We start from the raw sequence: 16,701 nt of genomic DNA on the forward strand, positions 1-16,701 counted from the left end.
CGTGAAAGTTATTGCCTGCCGGCTACCAGCCGACGATTCGTGGGTTGCATAAGGCGCTGACTTCGGTGTCAGTCAATGGAATTCGTCGCGACGACGAAATCCTCTCGCGATCTCCACCGACGAACCGCTAGCGTTCCATATTCCTCATTTTTCCTTTTACCGAATCGCCTCATCAACAATCAAAATTACGAGTTTTCAAAGGTATATCCTTTAATTTACATTTTCGGACGGTGGAAGTTCGCTCGATTGCTGGTTCATACTCTTCTCTCACATTCTATCATTACTCTCTCCCCTTTACTTTTACCGAATCGCCTGATCAACAATCACAATTACGAGTTTTCAAAGGTTTATCCTTTAATTTTCATTTCCAGACAGTGGAAGTTCGCTCGATTGCTAGTGTGTACACTTTTTTTCACATTCTATCATTACTCTCTCCCCTTTACTTTTACCGGATCGCCTGATCAACAATGAAAATTACGTGTTTTCATTGGCTCTTCCAAATTTCATTTCCATTTTTGAACAGTGGAACTTCGCTCGATTGCAAGTACTCTTTCCACATTATATCATTAATTTCTCCCCCTTAACTTTTACCGAATCTCCTGATCAATAATAAAAATACCGGCGGTTTTTCAAAAGCCAACCTGAATACAGTAAATCCTCTATAAACGCAAATAGGCTGTACACGATAAACGTAAAAAAAATATCCCCTCCACTATAGTAATCTTATCTCGGCTCGGGTATATCGGTGTGAACTACTACTAATGCGACGCGGAGAGTCGCAGTCGCCGGCACAGTTCAAAGGCCGGGCATCCTCACAATGTAACACCAATATAAAATCTGTTTTATTATTACTTATTTTTTTATGAAACTTTCACCAATATATTTGTGGCATTTTTCTGATTAAAATAAGACCAAACACGATATAATTTCAACTGTATTTAGTGGTTTAATTGACGATCCGAGTTGCGAACGTTCCGGGCGCAAGGAAGGACAGCGTATGGGAAAGAAAGAGACGCGGAGAGTCGCAGTTGCCGGCACAGTTCAAAGTTGAATTGATGATGAACATTTCGGGCGCAAGGAAGGACAGCGTATGGGAAAGAAAGTCGCAGTCGCTCCTGAAGCTAAAAAAAAATGGTGTCCGGTCTACGATAAATGCAAACGAATACCCCGAGGCTTTTGCGTTTACAGAGGATTTACTGTACGTAGAATGATTCGCGGAGGATATGTAGATCTTCCCCGTTCAGTTCGAGAGATATTTCAATCCAACAGAGATTTGCTTTTGTCAATGATCAGATAGGGTAAGCCAACACACGTGATAAAATGTTCAGATCCAATCATAATATCTTCCGTAATAAAGATTACATCACGCCGCACCTCTATTCCATGCGAAACCGTTTAAAATCATGTTTATTCATACAATATACAGGAAATAATTCAGAAACAATTAAAGAAATTATAGTATCTGGCAAATGTGCTAATAATCGTAATCACATTCAGTATGCTAAAAGACTTGATCCTAACCACCAATAAATAACAAAAAAAAGGTAAATTCTTGTTCGACTTCTTGAGAGCGGCGATAAAATTTCGTCATAAATTACGTAAAAAACGTCTAATTAAACGACTTCGTAAGATTCCTTAATCGGAAGCTTGAATGGGATTCCATGGATCCGACGACTTTCCCGTTTCTCGAAATGTAAATCGTAAACGAGTCCACGCGGCAGTCCCGGTTTCCTTCAGATCGAGGGGTCAAGAATGCGCATGCGTATTCGATCAAATACCGATCGTATTTGGTTTGCGTTTAGTATGTGTTCGGCACGCCTTGGTACTGTTATTTCGTGAGAATCGTACTCACGTAGGGACCGTCCTCTTCGCGTAACTTTCTACGGCGTTTTTTTTTTTAATTTTTTCGTTTCGACGATCCAACGATTGTTCTGCAAAGTATCGACTGCAAATCGTGAAAATCGGTGAGAGCGTCACACATCGAAAGGCGCACCCAAACCTCGCTAAATAAATAAATAACAAATTATCAGTATCCGGGAAATGTCTGATAAAGCAACAGCTAAGCCGACCGTCAGATCCTAATCTATTCAGTCCATAGAACAATTGTGATTCTAATCGAACAGTCGATAAGTGGTATCGAAAACAACAGCGAATCTCCTTCGTTTCTCGCAAGACCGTGAAACGGATCGGGCTCGTAGCCGAGTGCGAAATGAATTGATATTCATGAGTACATATTGACAGTGTCCTCGATCGCAGGCGGGATTGTTGTGCAAAATTAAAGGCAGCGGTTCGGCAACGTTGTCGATCCGTCTCGCAAAAGACGACGACGAAACTCGGTCTTAAGCCGTTCGACGTCGCCGTCGCGGACCCCGACGAGCCGCATATTAGACCCGATCGAAGACGATGAAGTGACGTCGAGGACGATCCTCGAATATCGGGGTTACGTCGTCGGATTTTATCAAGTGGCGGGACGCAGAGACGACGGAGGAATGCATTCACCCGACGGCATCAACGATCGATCGGGAATTCGACGATCTCCACGGCCCCATACCGCGGTTTTTACGTTTTCCTCAAGGAAACCGATACCTACGGACGCGACCAGCACCTTGATTACCAATCCATTTTTACTGGTCCCCTTTGAACGCGGATTCTATATGAATACGAATCCGGAAGTCCTTTTTTCCCCATCGTTTTTCTGCATTCTTTCTGCTTTAAGGGGCTAGAGTCGTTTCTAGGATTGCTAGAGTGCGGGATGCGCCTTCTCATTTTTCGATAATGCAAAGATGAGGTTTTTCAGTAGACAAAAGCGCTAGATCAAAGATCAATCTAGACCTCAATCGCTCTCAAAAGTTCTATTTTACCACGTTTTTACCACGTTTTTATTAGCTCGCTTTCTTGTCTGTCTGTCTGTTCGGTACAAATTTTGCAATTGATTTTAAACTAACTTCCCGATGAGCTAGAGACTTGAAATTTTAAACGTAGCTCAGAACTGGATGACAATGCAATATTTAAATAAAAAATTTTTAAAGCCTATGCGTTTAGGAGATATAAACTATTAAAACTTTAACCGTTACACCTTCCCGCGTGACGCTCGGTAATACGTAATCGTGTTCAGCGATCCCCACTCCGCGCGACAGCGCTCCCTACTCCTACGCGTTCCCACTCTGATTCCACCTAATTCCACTGACGTGCTTCGCACCGAAGGAGTGCGTTCGAACTCCGTGTTGTGTTTACAAAGTTACCACATATTATTATACTATAATGTTTGTTTACCAAGCGAAAGAACAGTTACACCGAGATTTTCCGTCGAACCTTTATCTTTGACATTTTACCACGGCGTTTGTTTTCGATATGACGCGGTCGCAATACCGTCTGAAATTTACTACATGCCTCTGTTATAATCTCATCAAAATGTTTAACATCGGTTGTAAAATTTCACACACACATGACTAAAAAGCAGAAAATAATTATTTATATAAAAATAAATTTTTAAAAAATACCACGTTTTTAAAACGGACTAAAAAGCATAAAATAATGTTTCCTACCCCCGTACAGATTCTTAAAATATATGATTACAGGTTCCATACAGATTCCTAACCCCATACAGATAGTGCTGAAAATTTGTGATTGTGAATTTTTAATAGCTATGAAAATACTTGTAAGATTTAAAACGAAAAACGTGGGGCTCAAGATAATAGTAAGGAGTGTAGAGAGTAGCTGCCGTTGAGAAAACTCACACAACAGTTCATATCATTTGCAGTGCAATAAAATTGTTAGTGACTTAGGTGAACTATTCATGCATCAATTATCTATTGCATGCATCCCACGTTTTTCGTTTTAAATCTTACAACTATTTTCATAGCTATTAAAAATTCATAATCACAAATTTTCAGGACTATCTGTATGGGGTTAGGAATCTGTATGGGGTTAGGTATCTGTACGGGGCTAGGACAATTATTTTATACTTTTCAGTCCGTTTTAAAAACATGGTATTTAAAAAAAATTTATTTTCATATAAATAATTATTTACGTTTACGAAACATAATTTGCATTATTCTGCAGCATGTAGTTGTCGCAGCTTTATGAAAATAGCTATATGTGCAGCTTTATACTTCCGAATAATGCAAATTACGCCTCGTAAACGTAAATATATGACTTTTCTCTAGCACTTTTGATTACTGAAAAACCCCATCTTTGCATTATCGGAAAATGAGGAGGCGTATCCCTTGCAATCTTGGAAGCGAGAGTCTACCCCTTATCCCTTTGGACTTAAACCTTTTCATTCAACCCAAATCATTTTTATTCTATGAAATCCTTTTTATATTGTGAATACAGACAAATTTAATAATATTGAAACAGTTTCGAATAAGAAAATTTACGGTAAAAGGGGGTAGGAAGTTTGAAATGGCGTCGTCCTTCGAACGCGAAGACGCGATTGAAGATCGATCGACAACCCTGGTAAAAAGCTGCAGCAGATGATCTTGATCCGGTATCGGAATCAATTAAAGTTCGCAGTGGCGGAGCAATTAATACGGCCTTGGACAATGTATCTCGCGAGCAGGAAACTGCAATCGGCAGAAGCGAAATGATCGCGAATGGCTTTGGAACATCGAGCCGGTTCAAAATAGAGGACAGCTCACGAAAGTATCCCATTAGCGCGACAGCTAAATCCGAATGCCACAAACGTCGGAGAACTATAGCGGACGCTTCGCCGGAGTATTAACGTGTTTACTGCGGTCGTCTGGCGAGCAGATTGCAGTCGTATCGTCGAGACGGGAACAAGAAACATACTGAAACGTACGATCATGCAAACGATCCCGGAAACACGGAAAAGCTGAGAAAATTTCAAGAAAATCCACTGAAACCCCAATTTTTCCCTAGCCTCATCGTTTACTCGTACACGTGACTGTAGAAAATGATGGGAACTGGTTGTGAGAATTTGTTTAGGTTTCTAAATAACCCAATTTATGGAGGCACTAAATGCTGATGCTAAAAATATGCAAAAAGCAAGGTTACTCGAAGGACACCTTTCTTTGTTCAAAATAGAAAGATTTGCGGTAGTTTTGTCAGTCCTATAAATTCCTTAAAATGCCACTAGCTGGACCACCTGGACAATAACAAGAAAGAGACCGAATGCTATTCGAAACCTGAAGATCACCGAATTCCTAAAGAAACAATCACGTTTTTTTAAAATGCAGAATTTCTCACCAGTCCCATAAATTCCTTGAAATGTCAGACTAGCTGCACCACAGCCTGGACCAAAAGGAGAAAGATCTAATGCTAATAAAAATCTGAAGGTCGCCTAAAAAAGCAATCACTTCTAAAACGCAGAATCCCTCGCAGGCCAAAAAATAGCAAGGATATTCGAATAACATGCTCGAATGCAGGAAAAAAATTCGAAGGAACGCTATTCAAAAGTTGAAAAATCGCCTGTCCTCTTCGACCTTGGATAATAATAGATACACATCGCTACAATTTACATAGGACTAAAACATCCCAATCGTAACTGTTTTATTTATATCGTTTTTCACCTCGGCAGAGTGGCTGTTTTTGATAAAAAAAAAAAAAGGACAGCAATGGCAGAAACGGAATTAATAGCCAGCGGTTCGAATATTCGGGAGAGGCGACCATAAATCCTCGCATTTGAATATTCTATCGAGGAACCGGATTCTGTAACCAGTCCAATCAGAGTGGTTCGAACTTGCTATCTATTGGAAAAATGTTTTAAATACTCGATGTAGGCTTGGGATTAAAAAAAGTTGTAAAGAAGATCGATTTTCACCGACCCCGGCGGATTGCGATTTTCACGGTCGCTAAACCGAAATGACTGAGCTTGAAATATTTGGGAACGTTTCAATTGTCGTTGTAACAATTGTTAATTATTTTGACTGGCGACAACGATTGGATCAAATTGGACAATTTATTATTATTATTATAAGGTTTTCTTACGTCGCATCAACATCTAGGTCATTAGCGACGAACTTCCACGATGACTTTAGACTTTGTGGAAGTGGTTGATTTCTTTAAGGAATTCAATAGCATTTCTTGCATGGTTGGGCAAATATTTAATCAACGATTGACGACTAAATTTCTACTTCAATCGTTAACCGCAATTAACAATTAATCTCCTAGTTTAGTCGTTAATTGCGATTAACGATTATTAATCGTCAATCGGATAATTGATTAATGATTAACTGCTGAAATTTCGAAATGAAATATGAAATCAAAACTGTATGATATTGAAAAAAATGTAAACTGAATTTAGGTGTACATATTGTCATTTGGTCTATATACATATATATGTGCTTTTATGTTTTTTTTCGATGATTCCTTTTTTTTAATCAACGATTGACGATTAACTTCATCAATCGATTGTTCCATGATTCCTTCTTTTAATCAGCAATTGACGGCTAACTTCATGAATTGATTGAATCAATCGTCGATTTTTGATGATTTCTTTTTTAATTATACACATTAATCAATCAATCATGATTAAAATTTTAATCGATTAATGCCCAACTCTGATTTCTTGTGTGCTTTTCGGATGTAAGGGCAGTGTTCGTATTATTTTTGCGGGAAGATTCACAGACCGGTGAAAATTGTTTGAATATGGATAAAAGCGATTGTATGCGTATCGGCAACATTCCCCGTGGATTCGGTATTTTCGTATTCCATCGAGCACAAGGTCTACAACCATGAATGCCCCTCTCATCTAGCCGACGCAATAATGAATCTTCGGACTTATTCATGAACGATGGCGGACGTCCCCGAGGCGACATTTCCGACATTCCGGTTTTCTGTTGACCATGTAAACGAGTCTAATAGAATTCAAATGAAATTTGCAAACGCAGCACGGCGTTCCTAGACGCGCTGGTTCCCCCATCCTCCGGCTTCGATCGATCGATACCTACGCTCCCTCTTTCAATCTTGAATCCGATGCACCCCTAGGGGGCCTCCTTAAAAATTAGCCTACACCCACGCTTCTCGATTCGAGACCCGATACTTAAGATCCGCGCCCTTTCACAGCACCCCCGGCTCACATTTTCGAGCGAATAATGCAACGGAGTTGAACAAGGGATCTTTCAACCCCCTGCTGCTGCATTCTTTGGCAAATGTTCTCGTCGATGCGAGTTTTAATCAATTTTCCAACGAGAATGTGATTTTTCGATTGTTCATAGTTTATTAGATTTTGTTAATAGTTTATAATTAAACCGCGGATCATTGTGCATTTATGGCTTTTGAAAACTTTCAAAAAATCCTATTAAGTAAAATTCTACAAAGGCTACCATCACTGAAAATCAGACTTTATTTTTTTGCACTTTCTTAAAATTGGCCTAAAAAATTACAAATTGCATGAACTGCAAATAACTGCAAGTAACTGCGCCCACGACACGAAGACCGTTCAAACCGCCGTCGAAGTTTACAAACCGGTATTACGTGCTGATAAAACCGATAAATGTTTGGCAGATTCAGAAGCCCGTGTAAAACAAGATCGTTCCTCGATCGTGGCGTAATCTCGGCGTCGCCTGGCGTTCTCGCGTAAGCCAAATGTGACCAATGGCAAAAATTATCAGGGCGTGAGTCATCAATGACGCGGTGCACCTCGATAACGCCTTATCACGTGCACGCAACATCTGAACGGGACCATCATCAACGCATACGTTGTTTCCATGTCTGTTGATGCCGAATGAGAGAATTTCTGATAAATCGATGAATGGGCTGCTCGAGATAACGCGCGCGTGAGCGAGAGCTGTTTCACAAAAAGTGCAAAAAAACGCCTCGATAATGGATTCTTTTTGTAATTAGAAAAGCGGCTGACCCTCGACGCACATCGCCCCGAGACTATGAACTTCTCCGTTCATCGACACCGGCTTATCAAAGTCTAAAAACAGACGAAGTCTCGGGACATTTAAATCTATTTAAATTCAGGGTCGCGCGATACCGGTGAACGTCAAACATCTCGAATCACGAAAACACCGCTTCCAGAAACAGACTTGTCAATTACGCGTCTCACCTCCCGATATTCATTAGCTCATTAGGCATAAATCTCGCCGAAGGTCGCCATTATTCATGGGCCGTGCCACTTTCTTTACAGTTACAGTGATTAAAACGTCTTTATCCCCAAAAATGTCGTAGAAAGGAAAGGAAACTTTACATTCTGTGTATGGTTACATTTATTTTAATGCTTTAATATGAATTACAAAGGAAACAAATTTTATTTCATCTGAAAAGAAACGTGTAACATTCATATCTGTTAGAGTTTGTTAAAATCTTCATAACGAGTCTGACTGATAACTCTTGAACTAATTGATTTTTGAGCAAACATTGTAATAGTTTATAATTTATGGCTGCTGCCCAGACATTTGAGACAAGGCATGCTAACAAACAGTGAACCGAGCAACACGCGCATTTAATAAACAACTTTTATAAAAAGTCGTACAGAAAAAGGAATAGATGAAACACAAAGTCGTTTATTATTTGTCGATCAAAAAGACCATGTGACTGATGAAATTGAGGAACATTTAGATAAACATGTACATAATAACAACAACAGAAATTAATAGAATTGAGGTCTAGGGCATCCGATGAAATGATTGTAAGAACTATAATGTAAAATATTTCAACAATAATAGGAAAAAACACAAATCTCGATTGATTAGCGAGGTAGTAAAAACTACACATTTTTATTCAAAAAATTGCGACATCCTTCTGAAAAGTTTCTTCAATTTGTTTTTCCAATTTCCACTGCGATTTCTTCTGGTAAATCATATCACACAGCACATCACAATTTCATTCTTGTAAATCATATTATTACGACGAATACGAACGATATCGGGATTTGTACGGTAATGCTAGTTGGCAAAACAGGCTAATATCAATTTCAGTTTTTGTTTGACTGGCGCGTTTTGTTCTTGCGACGTTGAAGCCGAACGGTTCGTGCTCGGATTGACAGTGTAATTGCGTGGCGTCCGCTGCAAATTACTATGTCCGCGCGGAGCCGTCTTTGCCGGACTATCTTTAATAATCGAGGTTCTAATTGATGTTCTATGAGCTTGTACATGCGATGTAATGGGGCACACATCACCGAAGCGCACCCTCATAGTCTCAGGACGCTTGCAAGCCACCCTAAAGAGGATTTCACTCTCGCGTTCAACTCTGTAGGCGGTGGTAGCTAATTTGCAAAGCAACAGCTCGCGATAGTAAACTCGATTTGCAATTCGTCAGCCTAGTTGCCGCTCCTTTCGCATATTTCCACATACCTGGTGTTTGTAAATTGGTTGAATCCCCAAGGGGCGAGTCTTCACGGAAAAATCGGTCGAAACTGTCTGACGACGTTCTCCGAATCTCGTTTACCAACGTGTTTAACACTAAACCTACCATCACCGGTCAAAATGACCGGTTCTAGATTTTTTATTTTACGCTTATTGATATAAGGTGGAGTGCTAAGGGTTAACAAAACCAAAATACAATTTTATTTCTGTTTAAAGGAAATTATTAACATACATTTTTATCAGAATCTGTTCAGAATCTTCATCACGAGTCAGACACGATATTGTAAGGCAGGGGTTAAATTAGAGTCGCGATACAGAACGATCGAGTTGATAAACAAGAAGTGAAACCGAAGGTAGCAAAAAGCAAGGCAGAAACGCATCGATAAAATCAAGTTTGCACAATCTGTCCTTGCCATCACAGGTGTTCGATTGCAACGGAGAAGCCTATATCAAGAAGCGCTGCTGTCGGAGTTGAACGGACAAAGTTGCGAAGATCGCGAGCGTACGCTGAGAATTGTTTCGACGAACGTTGCGAGGAGGAGCCATTAGTACGCTGCGAAGGTTTCGTTTCGTTTTAGCACGGGTAGAAGCCACGCGTACCGTAATGAACGGGGTCGACGTAATTTTTCTGACACCATGACACGATTCGCTGCCTGATCGTACGTTCACTCTGTCACGTACTTTTGGAACCACGTGCTGCCACCCTTCTTCGCGCTAGAACAACCCCTTACAATCCGTTTAGTTGAATTCCAACTAAAAATCTGAAACTGAAACTTATAAATATTAATTCTGCTTGTATTCTTTCTTGTCAGTATTTATTGCCCACAGTTAATATTGAACCCTACTTGGCGGTAGAACAACCCCTTACAATCCGTCTAGTTGAATTCCAGCTAAAAATGTTGAACTGAAAACTATAAATATTAATTCTGCTTGTATTCTTTCTTGTCAGTATTTATTGCCCAGAGTTCAAATTGAACCATTCTTCGCGGTAGAACAACCCCTTACGACCTGTCGAGATGGATTCCAGCTAAAAATCTTGAACTGAAAATTATAAATATTAATTTTTTGCTTGTATTCTTTCTTGACAGTATTTATTGCCCAGAGTTAAAATTGAACCCTTCTTCGCGTTAGAACAACCCCTTACGATCTGTCGAGTTGAATTCCAGCTAAAAATCACAAACTGAACACTATCAATATTAATTTATTCTTTTTTGTCAGTATTTATTGACCCGAGTTAACATTTAACCCTTTAAGAAATCTTTTTGCTTGAGTGCAGATACTCGTGTTCGCTACCGCTTTCGGGCGGAATTCGAGGCTATTCGCGAGGAAAAAGTGATTGTCTCGCATTCCCCGGCGGGAATGTGGAGCACGGTTAGCAAAATCGTAATCAGCGTCGATAAGCCTTTCGGTGGAAATTGTTCTAACTCGCGTGCAGTCTACGACTCGCTCGAGATCGCTCCGTTCTGCTCCGCTCTGCTCCCGCGGCCTTGGCACACAACATTTGTCACACATTCCCTGGAGCGTGTGTACAAGCGGCGTGTTGTCGTTAAACGAACCACCCACGCAACTGTACCAGAGAGCTTTTCTGGCCGTTTAACGCGGTCAAGTTTAATGGGACACCGTGTCCCCGTGATATCGGTTAGGCATCGGCTCTGTTGCTTCTGGGATCGCGTAAACAACGATGTGAACTTCAAATAAACTAGAAACTTCATCGACTGCAACAAATGGAAACCGAAGAAAAAGCTCTGTCTTTCTTCAACAATTTTAATAGATTGTTTCTGTCTTTAACCCGGCGTTAGTTAGGTGGGGTCTCGCAGACCCCAGAGATTTTAGATTGATTGTAACATTTTTTTTTAATTTCATGATTTATTTTAATGTGGTCGCATTAACACCTAGGTCATTAGCGACCACATGGTTTACAATCAGATATGTCTTACATTTTACTTGTGGAGATAGTTACAGTTATTGTGAACATTGATGGTGGCAACAACACGTGGCAGTTGTTAAGTATTTCTGAATAATAAAAATTTAATTTCGTGGATCCGCGTTTTTACTCTGATAAATTACAAGCCTCTTAAGCAATACCTGATCTTATATTTATGAAAAAGGTGTTTATTTCTATAATACAATATATTATTTCGGTGGATCTGTGAGACCCCACCTTACCATTTACGATACATTTTCCCACCTTACCAACGCCGGGTTAACACTAGATCTACCACCGTCTGTTTCTGGTTTCTTATTTCACTATTATTGAAATTATAATGATGCTTCCACTGGAGATGATTATACACATATTTGTTTCCAAGCACATATCATAATAAAATAAGACGACACATGCCAGCTATTTTTAGAGCTTGGTAGGTTTAACTAACTTAACTATTGTCGTTACATCCGCGACATTTTACCGATTAAAATTACTACCAGACACGACTCGATTTGAACCATATTTGCCTGTTTCATTTTAGATAATGTAGAACCTTCCTTATGCGAACCGTCGACTGAATTCTTACGAGCCTCTCGATAGCTCCAGTATTAATTCCTCGAAGGATGGATCTTCCTCGAAATTGCAAAACCGTGAATAGCCAGGCAACGCCCGCCATCGAATGCGTTTTTGTGAACACGAATGAGCCGCTAAGGGGGCGTGCCGCATAACTGGAAGTTTTAATTAGTCCTTTAATTCGGCCGGGCCGTTGAAGAAGTCGGAGACAGTTGAAGACGGGGTTGAAAAGGGGTGGTGGAAACCACCCCGTTGGTTTCCCAGCGACGTGACTCGCTCACGGATGCATAGAATTTTTCAATAGTCGCGAAACGACCGCCTCCGCGCGACCGTAACTTATTCAAAGCGCGACGTCTTCTCGCTATGTAACGAAGGCTCTCGCTTTACTTACCAGGACAAATTGTTACATCGCATCGGGGCCGAGTTCGACTATCGACTTCCTGGACCGATTGCCCTGCTGCGCTCTCGCCGATAAAGTTGTTAGCCGCGGTCATTTAGGATGGTTTTCTGCGAGGAATCGCATTTAAACTTTCACAATGTCTCAGTGCTTTGAATTTATCATTAAAAAACCTTTCCGTAAACTGGTGATTGGAATTTTTGGATTGTGCGATGCACAAAATTTCTAACTATTATAATAAACCGTGCTACTTCCTCTTACAATTAGTTGAACCTCAGGATTTTATATCGTCATTCTCGTGCAACAAATTATTGCCATTACGGCTGCCACTGGAGCCTGAATGCCCGTCTTATCTCATCTCGACGAACAAAGGATATCCTGTAGGAGCCTGCGGACGCAAGTCGGTTTTCTAAGAATGCAAAACTGCATTGCTCCGACCTCTTATGTGCCATTACAATACCTAAGTGTTTTAACGCTTCCAAACCGATCAGATATTGGATACCATTAAGATCGAATGAATAAGTGATTCGCGTTTACTCTTCAGAGTCGCCAGATAAAGACTCGTCTCCCACTCTACCATTCCCCGTCACGTGACGCGTCCCCACTTTGATCTGCACGTGTCACAATGCCACGTGACTAATCCGGTACTGGCAGAGAGAGAGGATAACCTTTTCCCCTCAATTCGAGTCAGTTCCCCTGATCTGGCCACACGTTCGTCTTTGAAAAATCACTACTTGCATCCCAGAATTCATTAAAATTGCAATTTTAGACTGCCATTGATTGCAACCATTGTCGAGTGAGACGCAAGACTATAGAGACTGATTAAAAAGAACTGAAGAGATTTGTTTAATTACTTCCGAATTATAAAAACGACTGACAGAAGAGACAAATTCATTTCAATCGAATGTTTCTCTATTTCTTCGACATTCAACTCACAGACAATTCTGATAATCCTCTATCTAACAATAACAAACAAACATCCATTCTCTTCTAACACTCAACCTTCCGTATTTCGAAGACGATGCTGATAACGAGGATGACGTAGACGATAAAGATAAAGGGGTTTAAGATTTCGAAGATCGCGCAAGCGTCCAGACAGCACGGAAGATGCAATTTCATATTCTAATTCGCCGGAGTCCTCGAGTGATCTTTCCTGCATAAGATCTTCCGCAATTGCGCAAGTGGATCAAGTTCTGCTGATCGTCGTTGCGCAATGTGTTCCCCCTGCAGTCACGAACTTGAATGAAAAAGAATGAAGAGATGAGAAGTGTGTCACGCGTCGAACAACGCCTCATTAAAACGCACTATCTTTATGTCAGAGATAATTAGATCCAGTTCGATTGTCCTGCAGTGTTTCTCTCTCGAACGAGGATCGATCTTTGCTGGAAATTCAGACTGTTCCATACGTACTCGATTAAAATCACGTTCCATAAAATTCTTATAGTTCATTAAATCGTTCCACTCTCGATGGAAATCAAATTTCACGAAAATTGGCTACAGCATATTCTGGGAGAAAAATAAACTTTGGAGGATCATCTGGCAAAATAAAATTCTCGATTGGCTGCATGTTCTGTAAAATTGTTATAGTTTATTGAATCGTTTCATTAGGAGTTTAATGGTCGAAAAATTTGAAGAAAAAATTCCGCGAGAAGAATAAAAATTGTGTCAAGTAAAAATGATTGGTTCAATTAATGTTTGATTATTTTCCGAATGGTCCCTGTAAATTTTCAGGCTGGTACAATAAATATTAATAAGAGGAGAGTGCTCTGTGATGCGTTCTCGATGACGGCTGCAGTTTCTTCCACTTTGATTCGCGCGAACGAGTCCTTGATCGTGTAATCTTGGCTGTTGAGCAGCTCTCGTACCCGGCACTTGCGAATACAATCTCGGATCCATTTACACTTGTTAACCAATTATGATTTTTCGCTTCCGTGCCTGCCACGTGTGACCGCGGTCTCGTTTTCGTGCACGGCCGGCTTCCGCTAATCGGGAATCAACCGATATTATCAACCACCGACTCGTATCAAGCTCGAACGAGCATTTGAGTGGAAGGTTTCGCTCGAACGCGTCTGCCAGCCGGAGAAATCTACTTTAAATTGCTCACGAACTCCTTCTCCATAAAAAAAAGCAGTGTAAATTAATCATCAATGAATTAGCAAAAGTTTACGGAACGGTTTATCCTAATGATGGTACATGTTTCTCCTAGACAAATATGACAGAAGAGTTCCAAATTTTTTATTTCACAATTATTGAAATTACAAAGATGTTTTTTCGTGGTAAATAATTAAATAGATATGTTTAGCAGAGCAGATATTGCAATGTGAACCGCACAAAGTTTAAATAAATTGAATTTTGTTAATTTTTATAAAGCAACGTGTACCAGCTACTTGTAGAGCTCGGTATATAGGTTTACTGTTAAAAGTAGAGATCGTGGTTTTGAACGTGTACTTAAATACACGTGCATTAATGCATCCTCATTTTAATTCGCATAATTTTTATGTGATTGATGTTACTTGTGATTATTGGAAATGCAAAATTTATATGAAATGTATTGGGTTTTTAATTAAATCGTTCCACGTATCCCCACAGATCGCATTCTATTAACGTGGCCTTCATTTATAACTCCCATGTATCATAAGTTTCTTTATTTAATTTTTCGAATTTGGTCGTGGTACTTGCCATTTTCGATGTAATAGTAATTTCAAAGTTTCAACGGTCTTCCCGTTCCTTCTGGACTCGTTCAACACGTGACGTATTGACGTTATGTTAACCTTTTCTTATTAATGGAGTTATCTGGGCCCATAACCGGTTGCGTTTTTAATTGAATTGTTCCACGGATGTATATGCACACATTTAACACAATACTTTATTATAAGCCAAATTATACATAGATTATAGAATTATACACATAGACATGTGTCACTGTCTGTCGTACAACTCGAACTCTCTTTCTCATTGGTTGTCTCGAAAGGAAACTCGTAGTAGCGGTGGCGTCGCTATCAGTAACAACGAACCGATTTGAATTTGAATATGGTGTTCGCCGATTAGTTATTGGCCGATTTTCAACAAAATGCAAAAAATTGTAGAAAATCTATTAAAATTATTAAGGGAAGGGGAAGGGAATATGCACCACACAATATTGACCAAGAAAGGCAGGGAAAGAAGCTGGTCTGTGGGAATCGCGATTCTGTTTTCGGGGTCGCAGGGACCGGTGGCCTGATTCTTGTGAAAATCCAAGAAAAACGCGAAACAAACAGCCCCATTGTTCCCCGTTCTCGAAGGAGTTGCGCGCGCGCGAGCGAGAGAGAGAGAGAGAGCTTTTAGAATTTTAAATACGAGAGGAGCGACAGTCGTCGACGTTGCGGTGGTCGTCGTCGTGGAAGTCGTCGTGTGTCCCGACGGTACACACCGTGGAGTCCTCCCTTTTGTTTCCCCTTCTGCCGACGGGATCGTCTCTCATCCAACCCCCGTTTTCTCCGAACCACAACCCCCTGCGCCACCTCCTTGATCGAACAAAGCGAGCGAGACAGAGTTTGACGGTGAAAAGTGGGGGCCGATCGTGGCCGTGTAGTCACCCGTAGAGACTCTATGTATCTGTATGCTGATTGTCGGCGACCGAGCCCGAAGCTTGAATGCAGCCCTTTTATTGTCCTCACTTTCCGCCGTTTTCTTGTTTCAGTACTTGATGAGTGGCTGGGCGAAAGGATACAGCTTCCGGTGCCAACCGGTTGACTATTCGAACAACCCGATGGCGATACGAATGGCAGAGACGTGTTGGTGGTACTACATCAGCAAGTTCACCGAGTTCTTCGATACCGTGAGTATAGTTTATTGCTGCTCCCGAATTATTGGCATCCGTTTATTGGCCAGAGCTGATTGAATCATATACGTTTTTTCCAGCTCTTTTTCATCCTGAGGAAGAAGAACCAACAAGTGTCGACACTGCACGTGATCCACCACGGAATCATGCCGTTCTCCGTCTGGATGGGGTTGAAGTTCGCGCCAGGTGGTCACAGCACTTTCTTCTCCCTGTTGAACACCTTCGTTCACATAATCATGTACTTCTACTATATGGTGGCTGCGATGGGCCCCGAGTATCAGAAGTACATCTGGTGGAAGAAGTACCTGACCACTTTGCAAATGGTAGGCACCTCTCCTCGAAACAGGGCTTGGAAACGGTTATGATATCATCGGTTTCGGCCCTTCATAACTAGACTGCGGATCTTTATGCAAAATAAAAATGTTTTACATTGATTATGGGCAGCAGGAGTAATATAAAAATTGGTTTCATCCCTTAATGATTTTGTTGCATCAAAAATTATATATTTACATAACATATACGTAAATTTTATACATATAGTTCTATATTTCACCTAGCCAATTTCTCCACAAATGCATAAAGATTCGCAGTCTACTCATAACTGTTTCAATCAAGTTAAACTTTCACTTAGACCACATTCACAATTACAGGCATATTCATTTCAATGCTCAAATCAAAATATATCAATATATAAATCAAATTCTATTTCACC

The 16,701-nt window shown here is 40.5% G+C and overlaps 1 protein-coding gene across 2 annotated transcripts in view; it reads left to right on the forward strand.

Annotated features, from left to right (window-relative positions):
- Window positions 1-16,701, forward strand: part of LOC143207949 (very long chain fatty acid elongase AAEL008004) — a 76,518-nt gene that overhangs the window by 48,777 nt on the left and 11,040 nt on the right. For both annotated transcript variants that reach the window (XM_076421899.1, XM_076421900.1), the window contains exons 4-5: window positions 15,849-15,986; window positions 16,070-16,312. In XM_076421899.1, coding sequence (XP_076278014.1) covers window positions 15,849-15,986; window positions 16,070-16,312 — 381 coding nt within the window. The remainder of the gene's footprint in view (window positions 1-15,848; window positions 15,987-16,069; window positions 16,313-16,701) is intronic.

Source organism: Lasioglossum baleicum, chromosome 4, assembly GCF_051020765.1.
Source record: "Lasioglossum baleicum chromosome 4, iyLasBale1, whole genome shotgun sequence".
NCBI lineage: Eukaryota > Metazoa > Arthropoda > Insecta > Hymenoptera > Halictidae > Lasioglossum > Lasioglossum baleicum.